Genomic DNA, 23,088 nt, shown 5'->3' with positions numbered 1-23,088 from the left:
ACGGCTTACAACACCAAAACAAATTCCGTGTATGTGTAAAAATGTACTTGGCAATAAAGCTCCTTGATTCCTTGGCTATACGGCTGAATAAAATTGTTATTTAATGTTAGGTTTAAGAAAGCATGCATGTCCCTAATAAGTTGATTGAACTCAATTGATTTGAGTAAACTCATTTCCTCATTTTAATTGAGTAATGGAGTCTCCCAAAACTAGTATATTTCAGTTCACTTAACTTAGTGCTCACATTGACTGTACTTAAATTAAGTTCACCAAACTTGGTGTTTCTATAATGTACTTAAACTACTAAGTTCCCTTAACTTGGCATTAATTTTAACCCTAGAGGTCGACGGTCGCTCAATTTTTTTTCTTTCAGTGCCAAAGAGATTCCAATAAAATCGGTCGATTTTTATCATTCAGGCAATTGTTATACATCATTATAATCTGTTAAGTTTCTACTTTTATTTGTGTAGACTCACAATAAAAACGAAATGTTGTGATTTTTGCAAAATAAAAAAAACATAATGTGTGATCTGCAGCCTCTCTGTCAAATCAGTTAAATTTAAGGATCAGTACCCGATATACAAATGACAGCCCAACACAAATCACTCATTAAAACTCTTTGTCCTCTTAAGAGTCCCTGCCTTGATATTTTATAAATTATGTTTTATTAAAGCACGTTCAGATAATTGACACAAGTGGAGAGCACTCAGCTAATCAACAATAGAGGTATATATACACACAGCAGTCCTACCTCCGTTCGTTGACAGTTATCAGTCTCCCTCCACCAACCCTCCCGATTATGTTCCAGTACCGACGACAACAAACATGCTCAAAACATATGGCATAACAGTAAACGGTGAATGGCACAGTGTGTACACACGGACTATTTCAAATGAGCAGTGTAACCTTATATACATTAAGTCGACTCTATTTTACTGCAATGTCAAGTTTTTAGAACTGATAGATGTTGTGTGTGCGCGAGGCGTCCAAATGACCATGTGTGACCAACGAATGTCTCGTCTTCTCAGATCATCTGGAGAGTCTGTAATTTATTAATGTCAGTGTTTTTCTCACTGGCGACTTGCAGGTAAATGTTACTGTCAGGTTTATTTGCATAGAATGAATGAGAAACATTTCTGCTGCTCTATAACATGTTTGTGGTCTGATATTGTTTCTTGTTTATTTCTGCAGGTTATGCTCTTCCAGCTGGATTGAGCTTTTTGATTTGCTGTCAACAATAAATAACAGGCGAGAAAGTGAAGAAGTTATTCATGAATCCAGCTGAGACGCTGACATCTAGTGGACAAGAGTAAAATACGTCAGAAACACAGTTATTTACATTTGTTTTATACATTTATTTACAACACTAGAAATAAACAACAGTGTTAAGCCGTAAAAATACAAGAGATGATCGATAAAGACGATAAAGGATGATCTGAAAGCTGTGATTCAAAATGAATGTTTCTCAGCTGTATTATTATATTATTATGAGCATTAATATCTGTGAGGATCTGCACTGCTGTGGGAATCACTGTTTCTCTTCATTTCATGGATCTTTTACTACATGAACACTGGCCTGAACACTACAACTGCTCTCTGATCACACAAAACACTGAAGAAAACACATCTGAGCTCTAGATCACAGATCGACTGAACTGCACTGATAATATGAGGCGATCAGCAACCGTTGATCTTAAATAAATTCTTATTAATTGTAGAATAATTCAAACTCCAGTGCTGCAAACATGATGATGTTATTTGTCTTTGTTCTCTCGATCTCATGAATTTATCTGAATGTAAATAAGAGTATATGAGTTATAATGCTTTTATAATGTAGATAATGTCATAATGAAGGATCTGATCTGCCATCTGAAGGTTTAAATATTCAGTTTACACTGTTTAACTTTGCTTACAGCTACAATCAGTTTTTTTTTAAAATCACATACACAGTAAAAGTGTTGTAATAATTACAATAAAACACACCATGCATATGTTTACAGATATTTACAAAACCAAAAAAAAAAAAAAAAAAAGTACAAAACCATTTATATTAACAATGAATAACATCACTACCGAACTCAATGTCACATGAGATTTAGATCAAACCGTGTGTCATTTTTGTATTTGTAAAGTGCTTTTCACAATCCACATGGTTTCAGTGTCTCAAAGTGTTCGGGATAAATCAGGGATATTCCCGTTCTCATGTTTGTGACTCCACTGAATCAGGCTGAGTTTCCCCCTGATCTCCAGAGTTCAGAGGATTCATCTCTGTGTCTGTTTCCTTCTGCTTCTGTGATTTCTTCTCTCGTCTCGATCTCACTGCATCCTGAGATTAGAGCAAGACATGCCATTAAAACAGTGTAACATCCTCTTACCTCTGGAGAATTGTGCAGTGTGAGGTTAAAGTCTCCTGATGTTGCAGGTCAGTATTAAACCTCAAATCAGTGCAGCTTTATAAATGATACTCACCTGATAAGACTGAAGAAACTTTTTGATCTCTGTGAGGTCAGAACAGAGAAAGAGAAATGACATTAATGGATCTGATGAATCTGATCATCCTCACTTCAAACTAAATTAAATAACTCATTCACCCCGAACATTTGATCTTAATAGTGACTCGAAGTGGGTTGTAATAGTTTAAAGTGTGTCTTAAACCACTCAAAGTTGAAAACATGACATGGAAAGATCCCTGACAGACAGCAGCACAAAAATGACCTGAATAGACCAGAGAGTCAACAAATACAAATATTCAACACTTAACACACACGCCACAATAATGGTGACACATAGAAAGATCAGAATAATCACATTTCACGCATGTTTTTATCACAGAACGTGCTCTACACGCGTCTCACAGGTCATGTGATAATCTTGTGTTGGTTCAGTGTTAGTGATATTATCAAGAGCTGTTCTCTCTGTGACCATCATTCATCTTCACTATGAGCCGCTCTCAGTGTGTGAAACTCAGACGCTTCAACTCAGCATTTCAGTCTCAATGGGGCTCTGGGGGATTTTAACCCTCTGGTGCTCTTCACGTGGCGGACAAGAGTGACCGATATTTTATTTCAATGAAATGAATGTACTATATTTAAGTTTGAAATTGTTTTTTATTTATATTTAGTATTTTTAGAAAATGTTATGGTAATAAATTATATTTACGCTGTAGTTATAATCCATTTATTCACCTGTTGAGCATAAAAAGACATTTCCAACTTAAACTCTCAATAAATCTTCAGTGCTTTGGATCAGAGACTGAAGTTTGGTCTCTTTTTAAAGACACTTGGCAGATTATTGCTGAAGAGAAAAAAGTTTTTAAAAGTGAACAAAAAAGTTACAGAATTTGACGTTTATTGTTATGAAATATGCACAAAAATACTATTGTCAATTATTTAATGTTTACATTTTAAAATATTTTCAAAAACACATTTTACTGTAAAACTGCATAAGAAAGCCATAAATCTAAACAAGTTGTGTTCCAAATTTGAGGCTGATATCTCAAAAAATGAGCTTTCAGTCAGATGTTGTTTGTGCGCAACACCAAACGCCTAACAAGATGAAATTTGTTCACCATTCATTTCCAATTTTGTTTTGTGTTTGTTCACATAGCAAGTGCCAAAACCTTTACCAAGTTTTGTACCATTCCAATAAAGTTGGTCAAAAATGACCGAAGAGCACCAGAGGTTCAGTGTTGTGAGAGTAAAGGGCGGATCATTATTAGATTATTAGGAGTCTGAGATGAACCAATGAGGAGTGTGTGTGAGTCTCTCAGTGAATAAACACACTCACTGTCAATCAAACAGCAGCTTTACAGCAGATCAACACACACACACACACACACGCCACCATCTGTGTGTTAAACCAGTCAATCCGACTAAAGGCTCATTTATCTGATGGTTTGTTCTGAAGAAAGACAGATGATTGTGAGACGAGAGAACATGAAGATCTGCTCGTGTGATGTAAATGTGATCTAATGGACAATTCTGCTTTATACTCACGGGACTCAAATATTCCTGAAATCAGCAGAGAGACGACAAATAAACATTCAGCCGGAAAGAGGATGAATCTCAGATCTCCAACCGTACGATCACCATTCACTGAAACATATGAGAATATGATCATCTCTGTTTGGAGAAATGAAATCAATGTATATTTGTGTAATTTCTGCCTCAACGTGACACTTCAGTATTTCAGGCACTCAGGATTAAAATGATCGTATTAATACATGCTTAAATATATATTTACCATCAACTTTATGCAGTAAATGTGTGTGTTTACCTGTTTTCAGTGTCAGTTCTGTTATCAGAGCAGTGGAGGTCAGGAAAACAACAACAGCTGATCCAAACACATACACGAGGACATAACGGTGGAAACCTGTAATGAAGTTTAAATATTTCATATGAAGATCAGACACATGCAGAGTTATTGCTTTAGTTTATCTTTAGGGACAGAAACATGCTCATATGGTTTAGTTTAATTAATTACTATTTTATTATTAGAAAAATATTATTAGAGAAAACGACTGAAAATCACTAGAGATACACAGAACAACATTTAAAATGACTTATGAAGTATTTAATATCTTATGACTGTATTTATCCTTCAGTCTGAGACGATCATCTTAAACTATTGTGCTGATCAGTTATTCATATTTGATCATGTTACAGAGTTGAGCTCTGATATTAATCTGATATTTACTGTTAATGAATGAGATCGATCAGTCAGTGATGAGTCTCTGCGTCTGTCAGCGTTTCCATCAGAAATCAGATTCATAACAACTAAAACTATAATAAGACACAGAGCCTGATGATGTTTTCTCTTCTAAACACACAATCCTGCTTAATATCTCTGGTCCTGCACGGTTTAATGTCCTGAACTACTCGAGTATTAACTGTACATGAGCTCAAACTGATGTAGAAAACAAAGAGAAGAAGAAGAAAGATGATGATCAATACTGTACCTAGAGACAAACGGAGATAAATGGAAGAATCATCTGTAAACTTCACAAGTGTCCAGAGGACCTGCAGGAACAGCAGCACACAGGCCCATCCCAGAGGATCTGGAGATCAGATAAAGCATCACTTCTCCAGCACTTTCTACACACGTGTCTCATTCATATCCTGATCATGTGATCAACCTTTATATATCCTGATCATGTGATCAACATTTATATATCCTGATCATGTGATCGACCTTTATATATCCTGATCATGTGATCAACCTTTATATATCCTGATCATGTGATCAACCTTTATATATCCTGATCATGTGATCAACCTTTATATATCCTGATCATGTGATCAACCTTTATATATCCTGATCATGTGATCAACCTTTATATATCCTGATCATGTGATCAACCTTTATATATCCTGATCATGTGATCAACATTTATATATCCTGATCATGAGATCAACCTTTATATATCCTGATCATGTGATCAACCTTTATATATCCTGATCATGTGATCAACCTTTATATATCCTGATCATGTGATCAACATTTATATATCCTGATCATGTGATCGACCTTTATATATCCTGATCATGTGATCAACCTTTATATATCCTGATCATGTGATCAACCTTTATATATCCTGATCATGTGATCAACCTTTATATATCCTGATCATGTGATCAACCTTTATATATCCTGATCATGTGATCAACCTTTATATATCCTGATCATGTGATCAACATTTATATATCCTGATCATGAGATCAACCTTTATATATCCTGATCATGTGATCAACCTTTATATATCCTGATCATGTGATCAACCTTTATATATCCTGATCATGAGATCAACCTTTATATATCCTGATCATGAGATCAACCTTTATATATCCTGATCATGTGATCAACCTTTATATATCCTGATCATGAGATCAACCTTTATATATCCTGATCATGTGATCAACATTTATATATCCTGATCATGTGATCGACATTTATATATCCTGATCATGAGATCAACCTTTATATATCCTGATCATGTGATCGACATTTATATATCCTGATCATGTGATCAACATTTATATATCCTGATCATGAGATCAACCTTTATATATCCTGATCATGTGATCAACATTTATATATCCTGATCATGTGATCAACCTTTATATATCCTGATCATGTGATCAACATTTATATATCCTGATCATGAGATCAACCTTTATATATCCTGATCATGAGATCAACCTTTATATATCCTGATCATGAGATCAACCTTTATATATCCTGATCATGTGATCAACATTTATATATCCTGATCATGTGATCAACCTTTATATATCCTGATCATGTGATCAACATTTATATATCCTGATCATGAGATCAACCTTTATATATCCTGATCATGAGATCAACCTTTATATATCCTGATCATGTGATCGACATTTATATATCCTGATCATGTGATCAACATTTATATATCCTGATCATGAGATCAACCTTTATATATCCTGATCATGTGATCGACCTTTATATATCCTGATCATGTGATCGACCTTTATATATCCTGATCATGTGATCAACCTTTATATATCCTGATCATGTGATCAACCTTTATATATCCTGATCATGTGATCAACCTTTATATATCCTGATCATGAGATCAACCTTTATATATCCTGATCATGTGATCAACCTTTATATATCCTGATCATGTGATCAACATTTATATATCCTGATCATGAGATCGACCTTTATATATCCTGATCATGAGATCAACCTTTATATATCCTGATCATGAGATCAACCTTTATATATCCTGATCATGAGATCAACCTTTATATTTCCTGATCATGAGATCAACCTTTATATATCCTGATCATGTGATCAACATTTATATATCCTGATCATGTGATCAACCTTTATATATCCTGATCATGAGATCAACATTTATATATCCTGATCATGAGATCGACCTTTATATATCCTGATCATGAGATCAACCTTTATATATCCTGATCATGAGATCAACCTTTATATATCCTGATCATGAGATCAACCTTTATATATCCTGATCATGTGATCAACCTTTATATATCCTGATCATGTGATCAACCTTTATATATCCTGATCATGTGATCAACATTTATATATCCTGATCATGAGATCAACCTTTATATATCCTGATCATGAGATCAACCTTTATATATCCTGATCATGAGATCAACCTTTATATATCCTGATCATGTGATCGACCTTTATATATCCTGATCATGTGATCAACCTTTATACATCCTGATCATGTGATCGACCTTTATATATCCTGATCATGTGATCAACCTTTATATATCCTGATCATGTGATCAACCTTTATATATCCTGATCATGATATCAACCTTTATATATCCTGATCATGAGATCAACATTTATATATCCTGATCATGAGATCAACCTTTATATATCCTGATCATGAGATCAACCTTTATATATCCTGATCATGAGATCAACCTTTATATATCCTGATCATGAGATCGACCTTTATATATCCTGATCATGTGATCGACCTTTATATATCCTGATCATGAGATCAACCTTTATATATCCTGATCATGAGATCAACCTTTATATATCCTGATCATGTGATCGACCTTTATATGTCCTGATCATGTGATCAACCTTTATATATCCTGATCATGTGATCAACCGTTATATATCCTGATCATGTGATCGACCTTTATATATCCTAATCATGTGATCGACCTTTATTTATCCTGATCATGTGATCGACCTTTATATATCCTGATCATGTGATCGACCTTTATATATCCTGATCATGTGATCGACCTTTATATATCCTGATCATGTGATCAACCTTTATATATCCTGATCATGTGATCGACCTTTATATATCCTAATCATGTGATCGACCTTTATATATCCTGATCATGTGATCGACCTTTACATATCCTGATCATGAGATCAACCTTTATATATCCTGATCATGTGATCGACCTTTATATATCCTGATCATGTGATCAACCTTTATATATCCTGATCATGTGATCGACCTTTATATATCCTGATCATGTGATCGACCTTTATATATCCTGATCATGTGATCGACCTTTATATATCCTGATCATGTGATCAACCTTTATATATCCTGATCATGTGATCGACCTTTATATATCCTGATCATGTGATCGACCTTTATATATCCTGATCATGTGATCAACCTTTATTTATCCTGATCATGTGATCGACCTTTATTTATCCTGATCATGTGATCGACCTTTATATATCCTGATCATGTGATCAACCTTTATATATCCTGATCATGTGATCGACCTTTATTTATCCTGATCATGTGATCGACCTTTATATATCCTGATCATGTGATCAACCTTTATATATCCTGATCATGTGATCGACCTTTATTTATCCTGATCATGTGATCGACCTTTATATATCCTAATCATGTGATCGACCTTTATTTATCCTGATCATGTGATCGACCTTTATATATCCTGATCATGTGATCGACCTTTATATATCCTGATCATGTGATCGACCTTTATATATCCTGATCATGTGATCAACCTTTATATATCCTGATCATGTGATCGACCTTTATATATCCTGATCATGTGATCGACCTTTATATATCCTGATCATGTGATCGACCTTTACATATCCTGATCATGAGATCAACCTTTATATATCCTGATCATGTGATCGACTTCATGTGAAAGACACTTTGTAAAATGAACGTATATTTGCTAGATCAGTGATGTGTTGTGATTCCAAACATTATTAAAATATGATCATACCTGCTGTTTTCTCCAGGGTCATTATGTAGAGGCCGATCATCACTGCATTCATCACTGATGTGAAGATTACCACCACAGTGCTCGTGACTGAACGTGACCCTGAGAGAGACGAGAGTGAGAGAACGAGTTCATGAGTAGACAGAACTAGAGCTGATCAGAGATTAAACTGAATAAAGACACTCGATGTGAAGATGATCAGAAAACAGAGAAACATCTGAACTCAGATCATCACGATCCGCATCACTGAACAATCAAATTCATATTTCTGATCTATCTGCAGATCTAGCATATCAATCTGAAACATGCTAGCAATGCGGTAATACGTACTAGCAACCACATAGCAACCACCCAGAATTCCCTACCAACCACATAGCAACACCCTAGCAATCACCCAGAATACCCAACCAACCGCATAGCAGCACCCTAGCAACCACCTAGAATACCCTACCAACCACATAGCAACATCCTAGCAACCACCCAGAATACCCTACCAACCGCATAGCAGCACCCTAGCAACCACCCAAAATACTCTAGCAACCACATAGCAGCACCCGGCAACCACCCAGAATACCCTACCAACCACATAGCAACACCCTAGCAACCACCCAGAATACCCTACCAACCGCATAGCAGCACCCTAGCAACCACCCAGAATACCCTACCGACCACATAGCAACACCCTAGCAACCACCTAGAATACCCTACCAACCACATAGCAACACCCTAGCAACCACCCTAAGTGCCTTAGCAACCGAATAGCAGCACCCTAGCAACCACCCAGAATACTCTAGCAACCACATAGCAACACCCTAGCAACCAAGTCAAGTAAACTTTATTTATATAGTGCTTTTTACAATGCAGAATCAAAGCAGCTTCACAGTGTTAAACAGGAAAATAATGCAACAGAATTCTATTTAGCCGTTCCGGAGAAAACGGTGATGTCATCAGCTCATTTTAATTATCATACAATGACAATGTGGACTTTAGATCAGTAATTTAGATTATATGGTTAATTTTGTTTAATAATTAGATTTATTTGGATATTTAGTCGAAAAAATTCTTTATTTATTTATTTATTTATTTATTTATTTATTATTAACCACCCAGAATACCCTAGCTACTGCATAGCAATACCCTAGCAACCACCCCAAGTACCTTAGCAACCGCATAGCAACCACCCAAAATAACCTATAAACTGCATAGCAACACCCTAGTAACCACCCTAAGTACGCTAGCAACCACATAGCAACGCCCTAGCAATCACCCTAAGTACCATAGCAACCACATAGAAACACCCTAGCAACCACTCAGAATAACCCAGCTACTGCATACCAATACCCTAGCAACCACATTAAGTACCTTAGCAACCACCCAGAATACCCTAGCAACTGCATAGCAACACCCTAGCAACCACCCATAATATCCTATCAACTGCATAGCAACACCCTAGCAACCACCCTAAGTACCTTAGCAACCACATAGCAACGCCCAAGCAACCACCCTAAGTACCTAAGCAACCGAATAGCAGAACCCTAGCGACCACCCAGAAAACCCTAGCAACTGCATAGCAACCACCCAGAATACCCTAGCAACTGCATAGTAATACCCTAGCAACCACCCTAAGTACCTTAGCAACCATACAGCTACACCCTAGCAACCACCATAAGTACCTTAGCAACCACGTAGCAACACCCTACCAACCTCCCAGAATACCCTAGCAACTGCAAAGCAAAACCCTAGCATCCACCATAAGTACCTTAGCAAAAGCAATGCAGCACCCTAGCAACTACCCAGAATACCCTAGCAACTGTATAGCAATACCCTAGCAACCACCCTATGTACCTTAGAAACCACATAGCAACACCCTAGCAACCACCCTAAGTACCTTATTAACCACATAGCAACACCCTGGCAACCACCCAGAATACCCTAGCAACTGCATAGCAACACCCTAGCAACCACCCTAAGTACCTTAGCAACCACATAGCTACACCCTAGCAACCACCCTATGTACCTTAGAAACCACATAGCAACACCCTAGCAACCACCCTAAGTACCTTAGCAACCACATAGCTACACCCTAGCAACCACCAAGAATACCCTAGCAACTGAATAGCAACACCCTAGCAACCACCCTAAGTACCTTAGCAACCACATAGCTACACCCTAGCAACCACCATAAGTACCTTAGCAACCGCATAGCAGCACCCTAGCAACCACCCAGAAAACCCTTGCAACCGCATAGCAACCACCCAGAATACCCTAGCAACTGTACGGCTGAATCAAATTCTGCTGCATTAATTTGCTGTTTAACACTGAAGCTGCTTTGAATCTGCATTGTTAAAAGCGCTGTATAAATAAAGTTGACTTGACTAAGGCAGTTTTCTTACCGCAGTACGCAAACACATTTGTGAAAGTTGCTTATTCAAATTGTGACGGTTCCCTGAGGTTGTTTGTCTCTGAGTTACATGTGAGAGCGAAGCAAGTTGGGCTTGGCAGAGAGTGTTATCCGTTAGCTCCTCATGGGTACCTGAGATCTGACGTTATGTGGGAGTTGGAGGGTGACCACAGCCGCATTGGAGTTCACGTGGAGCCATCTTCACTGTATTGATTTAGACTTTCCTTTTTAGTCTAGTAGCCAGCCCATAGAGCCCCATTGTGAACCCGGAAATGTTGAGTACACCAAAGTTTTATTGCAGAAATGTGAAGTATGGGTCCCCAGCATACAGAAACTGCTGGATGCTAATTTGCATATGTTGAGCAATTTGCATAATTTGCATAATTAGCATTATTAGCTTAATCGTCCATTTTGACCACATATTTTGCACTGTATGGCCAATTTATACAATATGTGAGTGGTTTTAGATGTTTAAGAGGATGCTGATTTAATTTCTGGCACTTTCAGATTACAAAATGGTAATTCTATAGCAAATTTGGATAAATTTAGTCTTTTTTGTATTAATTTCGGACAAAATTTTAGGTTATTTTCATGGTAAACACAATGATCTCACATTTCAGAATCACAAGAGCTCTTGCTCTTTGATGTGAACGTTGATAACCTACAATCGTTTACATTTCTTGAGGTCAGGTCATGTTTTTATGCAAATAAGCTGTTGCAGTGTTGTATTTATAATAAGTATGTTGTAAAGCAAGGGAGCCTATAGTCTATAGTTTTAAAGTCGAAATTCACATTGCAAATATTTTTTTCTTATAATCGCCTTAATATTCGTACAAAAGTCAGTCATGGGATTAAATGTTGACATTTTAAGGTTGACATTACTTATGTTTTCACATTAAGATAAAAGGTGGTAGTTATAATGACAGTATTGTTCAATACATTTTGATTTTCTAGTCAGATCCATTTTGTGCATTCCATTAAAATTAGTTACCATTATTTAAAATGTTTGTATTCTTGTGGTTTGATAAGGAAAGGATTAAAAACAGTCAATATTCAGTGTTTTTGCTGCTTTCTGAAGTTGTTTTGGAGGATTATTTAACAGTTCGACTCTAGGGTAAAGTACTTTCAAAACAAAGAGAGATGGTTTGATCAGGTCGAAATGTCGGGAAAGAAGTGTCTGTTTGCACCATGTAGTGGCAAAAATGGCGACTTTAAAATATTCCAAAGGAATCGCTACTATGCTAATTAAGAGCTCGGAGCTCGGAGACACAACCATACATGACTTTGTCAAACATTATTGCTACGGATGGTGCTTCATCAGATTCTGTGCTATGTCACAAATCTTGCTAGATCTCATACTTCTCGCTCTAGAAATGTGAGCAAACACAAGTCAGACTCATGTCAGAGTCAGCCTGGAAAGCGAATCATTCGCTCTCAACTCTCTGCCTTTCAAAACAGGTCTGTGGCAGGATGATTGGGCAGAAGTTGTGAAGCTATGGGTTAATGGCATCATGGACCTACCTGCAGCTGATGCTCAGTATCACTCCAAGTGTTACAATGCTTTCAGGAAGGTAACCAATTGACAGCTGCCTAGCTTTGGTCATAGACCACATGAGTGTAATCATCATCGAATTACATTATGTTTTTGTAACTAATTCTGGGAGTTTGTGTCAGAAGTAAATGCTAGCCAACCTGTGTGATTTTATGGTCATGCCGTTATTGTACTGAGAGTTGAAGGATGCCAGACGATTGTTGGCTTTAGGCAGTACATTGGTAAATCACTCAAATTAGTAGGATAAACTGGCCTCTCCAATGACGATGATGATGATGTCATCAAGGTTGTCAGAAAAGTGCGGGCAGAGGTTCAGAATATTCCATTGCCTCATGAATACGACCTTGGCAGCTTTAGGCATGAAAGTGTAATTCAAGATGAAAAAATGGAATGGCACTGTTCTCAGCATAAATGCAACTGCAGACAATCTGGGTGACCAATGTAGCCATCTGGCCATGCATGCTCTTTCGGGATGTGATACCACCTCATATCCTGTCAGGAAGGGGAAGGTGTCTGCACTCAAGGCCATGAGAGTCATACCTGTTAAGCTTCTCCACTGTATTGGAGAGGCAGAAGCCACAGATTTATAGACCACAAAGCAACAAGGGCTTTCTTTCTGGCTCTGTACAATCAGAGGAACACTTAGATGTTGTCAGCTGTGGTTGCAAAGCTGGGTTGAAACCTTGCACATCAGCAAAGTACAGCTGTGCAGCTGCAGGTCAGGCCTGTACCAGTTATTGTTCCTGCAAAGACAATGATGGTATATGCTGCAACATACTTGCACAACACCAAGAACACAAAGAGAGGGATGAAGGGCCGCGAGAAGATGATGACAGAACAGATGAGAATGGTGAAGATGATGAGGCTGCCTTTTGTTAATTAATTGTGAGGCATAGCAGTTTGCCTGAAGGTGGTAGCCAGTGTGTGCTTTGTGTGGTGCGGAGGTGAGGCCCTCTTGGTTAGCCTTGCATCTGGCGGGCTGACCCGGGTTGCTCAGACTCAGTTTTAACTTTGGCGGAGTTTTAACTGGGTCCTCGTTGGATCTTGTGACTTGCGGACTAACCTGGACAGCCCTTCTGCAATTCAGGCATGGCCCTTACGACTTGCGGGCCTGTCTTGTATGGCATGTATATATTCTACATGTTTGGCGTGGTGCGGAGGTGAGGCCCTCTTGGTCAGCCTTGCGTCTGGCGGGCTGACCCGGGTTGCCCAGACTCAGTTTTAACTCTTGCGTCTGGCGGAGTTTTAACTGGGTCCTCATTGGATCTTGCGACTTGCGGACCAACCTGGGCAGCCCTTCTGTTGCCCTAGCGACTTGCAGGGCCTGTGTTGTATGGCAGGTGTATAGTGTATATTTGTACATAGTTCGTTGATCACACATGGTGATGGGCTTAGATGATGTCATCTCATTGGGTGTCTTAAAGAGCTACCCCATTAATATGTATTGTACAGTTGCAGGATCCAAGTTATGTCAAATACCTGCATTGCTTTTTCCTCCAGAAATGCATAACATTCAGCCTAACAAAGATTCATTGTTTATCCAAAAAGCAATTTTGAACCCTCAAAAGTGTCAGGAGGGGATTCAGCATCACTACACCCTGAAAACAATGCATCAACATTCACAAGAGCACTCATGATTCTGAAATGTAAGATTATTTTGTTTACCATAAAAATAACCTAAAATTATGTCTGAAAGTAATACAAATTTGCCTAAATACATCAAAATATGTAATAAAATTAACTCTTTGAAATCTGAAAGTGCCAGAAATTAAATCAGCATCCTCTAAAACATCTAAAACCACTCACATATTGTATAAATTGGCCATACAGTGCAAACTATGTGGTCAAAATGGACGATTAAGCTAATAATGCTAATTATGCTAATTATGCAAATTGCTCAACATATGCAAATTAGCATCCAGCAGTTTCTGTATGCTGGGGACCCATACTTCACATTTCTGCAATAAAACTTTGGTGTACTCAACATTTCCGGGTTCACCTAGTTGGCTACTAGACTATTTGGTTATGTTTGGTTGGACTGATTACATGTGCATTCCCTACTTACACTCACCCGCTTACACGCTGACTGACATATCAACTGAATACTTGACACTACATATTTTATTACGTTAAATAAATCTTATTATTTATTCAGCGGTTGTGTGGCGTCTCCCTTTGTTTGTTGCGATTTAAGGACTTAGATCGTAACAAAATAATTTAAGGTTTATACATCCAACATTAAGAATAACCAATTTAACTTTGGAAACAATGCTGTATTTATAATGTCACACTTACTATTTATCTAACAGTGTAAATGTTTTTTTTCCATACATATATAGAGATGGATTGAGAGGGGGTTCAGCGAAAAATCGTCAGCTGGCAGCAGGAAGTAGCTGCCGTTGACAGCCGGAAGTCCTGTCATATTAGGAGGGACCTGCCATTTCGTGGCAGCCAATCAGCATCGTCCAACGTAGTAACAACCAATCACATTTAACTGAAAGTCAAGCGACAGCAGCCAATATTGGCATCGACATTTGGCTCGGTAAATTCGTAATTCGTATATTATTTATCAGATTAATAAATTATTGTTGCTCTGTAAGTTGGATTTTAACTTTTATGTTAGAGACAGTGTATCTGTGACTACTTGAATTGGTTCATTTAATCATTTGTAGAAGCTTTTGCACAAGGTTCTGGTTTGCCAAGGGGCGATCATTAACTTCAAATTACGTTACCATTACCATTAAATATTATCGTTTGTTCACACGTTAACTTAATCTATTGATTAGAATAAAGCTCATGCTGATTTATTGGAATTATTGACAAGCTCAGCCTTGATGATACACGTACAACACTAACCATGTCGTTTTTTTGTGGGTGTATCTAATTTTTCAGGGGATTGTCTGATATCGAAACTTTTTATTTTTTTATTGCTATTGCATTTTTTTTTTTTGACAAAAAAGTTATTTCAAGTACTACCTTTCTTTCTCACTCTGTGTACACTCAGTTCAACACCTTGTGATTTTAAATGTGGTTAAAATTGAAACTGAATAAGAATGCAATGGTTTAGCAACATGTCTTCAATTATTCTTTTTAATCATGCTCATTTTTATGCTCCTCAAATTTAAATATTCAGGTGTAACAAATTGGAGAGAGAAGTCGGTGACATGTCAAGAATACTACCAGATGTACACTCTGCAATGAAATTTACAAGAACTGCTTACCAGGTGCATAAATTATGAATGTGATCATTGCTAGCTGCTTAATGACAATGCAATAAGAACAGTCTTTCATGTGGCTGCATCCATGTGTACTTTTAATAAGGTCATTTGGATATTAATGTCATAATTTTTTTATGAATCCTTGTCTATCTTTCTAAAAGTTACAGCTGTTTTATAAAACAAAGACAAGAATGTATTGAAATACTACAAATGTAAAACTGAACTTAAATGATGGCAAAATATCATTTTAAATAAAGGTCATTGAGACAATGTTCTTTTTTTTCTTTTAGACAGGACTTTAATGAATGTTTACGTGCATTTAATAAATATATGTGTATGTATATATTTCATTATTTAACAAACATGTACACTCAATAGAAAATTATATTTATACATGTACAAATTCATAATTTCAAGTGTGGCTTAATTTTTGTTTTCTGTATTATGTCTATGATCTTCGTTAATTAATTTATATTTGATAAACCTTTTTAAATCAAATACAAAATTGCAAATTTAAGTAAGTACTAAAATGATATATAAATTGATAATTTATTTGCCTTGTTAAAAGCGGCATCCTCCAACTTCCGGTTATATATCGGCAGCTGACGTCAGCTGCCAGTGGCAGCTACTACCTGCTGCCAGCTGCCGATTTTTCGCTGAACCCCTACTGGATGGATTTTAGGAAGGGGGTCCCTCATAAAAGGTTCATCATATTTGGGGGGCCTCATAAGTTTTGAAAACCCCTGACTCAGATACTCTGTCATTATCAACCACCCACAGACAGATCGACGCATCATAATCGCAGATCATAACTCGTGTTGGAAATGCATCCCATGAAAAATAAATAATATTGTCTTAGATATAAAGATATTAAAACAGGTAATGAAGTAACAGATTCAGAAACTGATTACAGGAAGTGAATATGAAACACGTCAGTTTGTTGTTCAGAGCCACTGTAACGTGTTTCTCTCATCACTGATGATCAGAAATTACTGAGATATTACAGTTCTCCCAAATGCTTACACACAAAATCTGTTCATTCACAGGATTTCTGAAACCCCTCAGAGCAAAACTACACACCAGATCTCCAAACCATCAGCTGTTGCTCAGCCTTCGACTCAGTTCTCAAAACACAACACACAATTCTCTACCTAACACACAAACTCTAACAGGAAGTGACTGTAGTATAGGCCTTTAAATAGGTCAAAGGTCAGATTACCGGTTTTGAACAATGGATGCTAACAACGAACAGAGAGCAAGAGGAGGAAGAGGAAGAGGAGGACAAGGAGGAGGAAGAGGAGGAGGACAAGGAGGAGGAGGAGGAAGATGAGGAGGACAAGGAGGAGGAAGAAGAAGAAGAGGAGGACAAGGAGGAGGAAGAGGAAGAAGAGGAGGAGGAGAACAAGGAGGAGGACGAGGAGGAAGATGAGGAGGAGGAAGAAGAAGAGGAGGAGGAGGACAAGGAGGAGGACGAGGAAGAAGAGGAGGACAAGGAGGAGGAAGAGGAAGAAGAGGAGGAGGAGAACAAGGAGGAGGACGAGGAGGAAGATGAGGAGGAGGAAGAAGAAGAGGAGGAGGAGGACAAGGAGGAGGACGAGGAAGAAGAGGAGGACAAGGAGGAGGAAGAGGAAGAAGAGGAGGAGGAGGACAAGGAGGAGGACGAGGAAGAAGAGGAGGAAGATGAGGAGGAGGAAGAAGAAGAGGAGGAGGAGGACGAGGAAGAAGAGGAGGAAGATGAGGAGGAGGAAGATGAGGAGGAGGACGAAGAAGAAGAGGAGGAAGATGAGGAGGAGGAAGGAGAGCCATCTCTGATGAGATTAGGGCAACACTTGTTAATCAAGTCCTCAGACACTCGTAAAACTGTAATACAGTGAAACTGAGCTCAGATCAGAATTCATCAAATACTCACAGCGGAACCTCACTCTGCATCTAATAAACCACTTCTCATTATTCATCATCATCATAAACGCTGGTAAAATGACAACAATAATGAGCCCTAAAAACAGAAGAGAAATGATATTAATGTTGGATATTATCAACAGATTTACAGCAGATTACAGTAAATCATAACATCAGCCTCAGTGAATATTAATGAGTGTTTTAAACATGATCATGTTGATCTGAACTCTCAATGACATGAACTCAGATCATTATGAATATGAATATAAATCACCTGCTCCAGAAAATCCAAACGTGTAGGACAGGAGGACGAATTGTAAAGTTGGCAGAATATCAAATATCAAATCAGCCACAAGACCAAATATTTCAATTATCCATCCACTTTTCTGTCCAATCCGAGAGACTAAAACTATGAGAAACATGTTCAGTTATTAAGATCTCATCTGATTCAGTTTTGAATTATTATAATGCAGTTTATCATGACACAGTTTACAACAATAATCAATAAAATCAGCAACAAAAGCAGAAGAACTGAACAAATCACGAGACTGAGAGAGTTTATATGAACATGTATGATCATTATACAGGATTATGATATTTAATGAACAGGTGAATGTGTAATATTTCCACTGCTCCTCAGATCTGAGTGTGAGACGTGTTTATGACAGTAAATCATGAAGATCCTGTGAATCAAACGCTTTCATCTGTCACTCAGTGAGTCTCTGGTTTCTGGAGAATAAATCACAGAAACACTTACAGTAAATGATTCTGCAGAGGCTGAACAGAAACATGATTGAAAACAGGACCATAATCACGACTCTGTCAAACTCAGTGTAATTCAGAAGTTTCTGCCACACACTTGATAAAAGAGCTGAAAGAAAGAGAAAAAACATCATCAAATAGAAACTCAATCAAACTATAAACACAGGTGGGAACGAAGACACACACTCTTGTCGTTTAACTGATGCTTTTCATGTCCATCCTCTTGTTTTACTGGATTTACACTGACAGTCTCTGATATCATCTGACTCTGACCCCGTGACCTTTGTGCTGCTCATGGGACACGTGTGTGTGTGTGTGAGTGTGTGAGAGAGAGCGTATGAGTGAGTGTGTGTGTGTGAGAGAGAGTGTGTGTGTGTGTGTGTGTGTGACTGACTTTGCTGCACATTTCAACTGTTGATCGCCCAGGTCGCCGATCTCTGCGCTCCACCACACCACACCACAACCCAGCACAAAACACCTCACTCAAGAAGACCTCTCTCCTCCTCTATTCACGGTCTATCCTCGTCGTGATGCATTGAGGCTTTCATCATCATCAATATCATCGTCATCCTCTTCAGCAGCAAGCCGAAGAGGCTTAAGCGTTCAGCCCGCGTTTTCAGCCTCCGCGTGTGAAGACCAACGCGGGTAAAGACATTTGTATTCGACTCTTCCTCTGCGCGACTCCTCCGAGGCAAGGACTCCGGTAAGACATCGAGCTATCTCCGTTTCTTGTCCTCTTTCACCTTCCTGTCCTTCCTGTGTTTACAGTCCATTCCCGTTATCTCTCAACCACGCCCCACTATTACACACAGGCCTACACGACACCGTAACATTGCTAATCTACGTCCTGTTCCCTCCTCCGCTAATGCTCCTCCCTCTTTTTCTGTGGGCCTATGGAATTGTCAGTTCGGTTCCTTCTGGCTTTTATTCTCAGTTAAATCCATCTAGCCATGGAATAAATTTCTCCTCGGCTATTGGAGCAGGCCCAAATGGTCCTGCCACTCGCCCGTCCCCCCACACCACTTCCCCCCGCTCATTCATTTCTCTTCTGCTAACGGCGCAGGCCCAATCGTGAGGCCGCCTCCGCAGACGGTCATGCCCCTCCCTCTCTTTCCTTTCTCCGCCGCAATTGGAGCCGATCCAAGCGTGGGGTTGCCCTCCCAAGCGTTCTATTCTCCTACCTTATTCCATCCAACTACTGCTTTCACAATAGTTCCTCGCCTCCCTCTCAACTGCATCTGCTCTTCCAGTTCCTCCCAACGCCATTACTATGGATCCACCACCTGTCTCCACCAAGCCTGCAGCACTCCTGTAAATAACTGAAGCCTCCGTGCCTCGAACGCCCCCAGGTGGTTGGTCCCAGTATAGCTCATAAGCCCCGCCCCTCCGTGGATTCTAATGGACACGAGTTAAACTAAACAATCAAATTACACTTCATATATATTTTTCCCCATAGTTGGTTTCTGTCATTTTAAGGCAGTTTTTATCACTATGATTTCATTTCTAGTGTTCGTTTTAAATAAATTTAGTTTTAGTTAGTTATTTGATGTGTGACGAGCGTCCTGGTATCTCATTAGCATCGCCCTGGAAATGGAGGCAGAACACCTGCACTTCCTTGTTACCGGCTGATCGGTCCCAGCTGCAGCTTGTCAGCCAGCAGCATTATAAGCCCAGCAGATCTCGCCACAGGGAGAGTTCGACCTCCAGAAAGTGTTAGCAGTACTACGGCCTTCTTTAGGCGATGCCAGCTTGAATAATAACAGACAAGACGTTCTATACCCTCCTTCCTGTTCTGAGTGGATATTGCGTTAACAGTGGAAGCCTTTTTGAACTCGCTGTCATCATCTGCAAATGGCATTGAATGTTCAGGTCGAACTGGCCACTGACATTGTGACTTTAGCAGGGAACTAGGTCCTTTGATCCAGTTTTTGCTTCCGATCAAGTTGTCTGCATTTAAGCCTCTCGAAGCTTGGTCCGCAGGATTATCTGCAGAGCTCACATATCCACTGAGAAGGTTTTGATGCTTCTCTAATTAATGAGACTCGTTTTGCAACAAACGTCTTGAATCTTGTAGAGTCGTTCTCGATATATCTCAGCACTGTGGTGCTATCAGTCCAAAAGTTGGACTTCTCAAGATCAATTTGAAGCTCCTGTCTCAGCATCCTATCCATTTTGACTGCGATGGTGGCTGCTGTCAATTCCATTCTTGGAATAGTAACCTGCTTGAGTGGTGCTACTCTGGACTTTCCCATCATAAACACACAACTCCTTTGATCGTGATCATTTGTCAACAAGAGGTATGTGACAGTCCCGTATCCGTTATCGCTAGCATCTGCAAAGTGATGCAATTGAAAGGTCTTGACATGCCCGAACCCTGCAGGTTTGATACATCTACTCACACGGAAGTTTGCAAGCTTATACAAATCTTCCCGCCAGGACAGCCACCTCTCAGCCTTTTTCTCCACAATTTCCTCATCCCATGCCATTTTCTCTCTACACAGGTCCCTCAGAATGAGCTTTGCTGGTAGCACAAATGGTGCTAGGAATCCAAGAGGATCATAAACAGAGCCAACAACAGACAATATACCTCTTCTGGTAAGTGGTTTGTTTTGCACTTCAATCTTGAAATTAAACGTGTCATTCTCTGTGCACCACAGAATTCCCAGTGCTCTTTCCATGGGAAGCAACCTGCTGTCCAGATCTAAATCTTTCACGTCAGTGGCCCTTTCCTCTTCAGGAATGGACGGAAGTACAGTTCTGCTATTACTAGTCCATTTTGTCAAATGGAACCCACCTTGATTACAAAGCATTCTGACGTCTCTTGCAAGAATGACTGCTTTTTCTGCAGTTGCCACTGATTTAAAGCAATCATCAACGTAAAAATTCTTCAAAAGTGTCTGAGCTGCTTCTGGAGTAGTGTTGTTGATTCCATCTTCTGCTGTTCTTTGAAGTGCGTAACAAGAACAACTCGGCGAAGAGGTAGCACCAAACAGGTGTACACGCATCCTGTACTCTTCTTTTTCTTGATCTAGGTTGCCATCCGGCCACCAGAGGAACCTCAGGAAGTCTGCATCCTCAATAGGTACATGAACCTGATAAAATATTGATTCAATGTCAGCCATCATTGCGATTGGCTCTTCACGGAATCTGGACAACACCCCGATAAGCGTGTTGGTGAGGTTAGGACCTTGAAGTAACTGACCATTCAAAGAAAATCCTTGGTAAAATGCATTAGATTAGATTAGATTAGATTAGATTAGATTAGATTAGATTAGATTAGATTAGATTCAACTTTATTGTCATTACACAAGTACAAGTACAAGGCAACGAAATGCAGTTTAGGTCTAACCAGAAGTGCAATAGCAGCAAGTGCAGGATATACAACGTTTGCATAAGTGCAGGACATGGATATGTACTGAGTATATATAAATATGTATAAATAGAGAGACGTTATTACTATAAACAGAACTGAATTTACAGGTGAATATGTACAGTGAATAAATATACAGATGGCTATTACTATAAACAGAATTTACAGGTGAATATGTACTATGAATACAATATACAGATGGCTATTACTATAAACAGAATTTACAGGTGAATATGTACTATGAATACAATATACAGATGGCTATTACTATAAACAGAATTTTACAGATAGAGGTATACAATAATATGTTAGGCTAATATGAGGAATAGCAGTGGATTAGGGTAGTGCAATAAATTATGGACAGAGCTATCCGGACAAAAAAAAGTGTAAAGTGCAGTGGAAAGTGGTTGCATATTACAGTTAGAAGTACGGTGCAAAATGCAAATGTAAACATTGGTACTATAAATACAGTCGGCAGTGCGAATGAGCATAATCCAGTTAAGATATGGCAGTGCAAGATGCATATGTAAACAGTTGTTACTGTGATAAACAGTCGGTAGTGCAAATAACAAAGTGAAGGAAGATGTGAGGTAGGAGAGTTAGCAGTTTATGAGGGAAGTTGATCAACGGGGGTTTGAGTTCAATAAAGAGACAGCTCTGGGGAAAAAACTGTTCTTAAGTCTGCTGGTCCTGGTCCGGTGGATCCTGAAACGCCTGCCGGAGGGCAGGAGAGAAAACCGTCTGTGTGCTGGGTGAGAGGAGTCCTTGAGGATGCTGCGAGCTCGATGCAGACAGCGTTTCCTCTGGATGTGCTCGATGGCAGGCAGTGAAGTCCCTGTGATGCGCTGGGCAGTTTTCACCACCCACTGCAGTGCCTTGCGCTCCGCAACAGAGCAGCTCCCATACCACACTGCGACACAGTTGGTCAGGATGCTTTCTATTGCGCAGCGATAGAAGTTCACCAGGATAGCCGAGGAGAGCTGATTCTTCCTCAGTGTCCTCAGGAAGAAGAGGCGCTGGTGAGCCTTCTTGACCAGGCTGGAGGTGTTGGTCGTCCACGACATGTCCGCCGAGATGTGGATCCCCAGGAACTTGACACTGGAGACACG

At 39.0% G+C, this 23,088-nt stretch overlaps 1 protein-coding gene across 1 annotated transcript in view; it reads right to left on the bottom strand.

Annotated features, from left to right (window-relative positions):
* Nucleotides 1-1,337: 1,337 nt before the first annotated feature.
* Nucleotides 1,338-23,088, bottom strand: part of LOC307124447 (uncharacterized protein) — a 270,885-nt gene continuing 249,134 nt past the window's right edge. The window contains exons 11-19 of the mRNA XM_079813650.1: nucleotides 18,605-18,718; nucleotides 18,122-18,256; nucleotides 17,858-17,944; nucleotides 8,781-8,879; nucleotides 4,958-5,056; nucleotides 4,276-4,371; nucleotides 3,996-4,094; nucleotides 2,470-2,498; nucleotides 1,338-2,326 (exon numbers count right to left, since the gene is read on the bottom strand). Coding sequence (XP_079669776.1) covers nucleotides 2,201-2,326; nucleotides 2,470-2,498; nucleotides 3,996-4,094; nucleotides 4,276-4,371; nucleotides 4,958-5,056; nucleotides 8,781-8,879; nucleotides 17,858-17,944; nucleotides 18,122-18,256; nucleotides 18,605-18,718 — 884 coding nt within the window. The 3' untranslated portion in view covers nucleotides 1,338-2,200. The remainder of the gene's footprint in view (nucleotides 2,327-2,469; nucleotides 2,499-3,995; nucleotides 4,095-4,275; nucleotides 4,372-4,957; nucleotides 5,057-8,780; nucleotides 8,880-17,857; nucleotides 17,945-18,121; nucleotides 18,257-18,604; nucleotides 18,719-23,088) is intronic.

Source organism: Gobio gobio (assembly GCF_949357685.1).
Source record: "Gobio gobio genome assembly, chromosome: 1".
Classification (NCBI taxonomy): Eukaryota; Metazoa; Chordata; class Actinopteri; order Cypriniformes; family Gobionidae; genus Gobio; species Gobio gobio.
The sequence above is the reverse complement of the archived record's forward strand: the minus strand, read 5'-3'. Positions and strand labels throughout refer to the sequence as shown.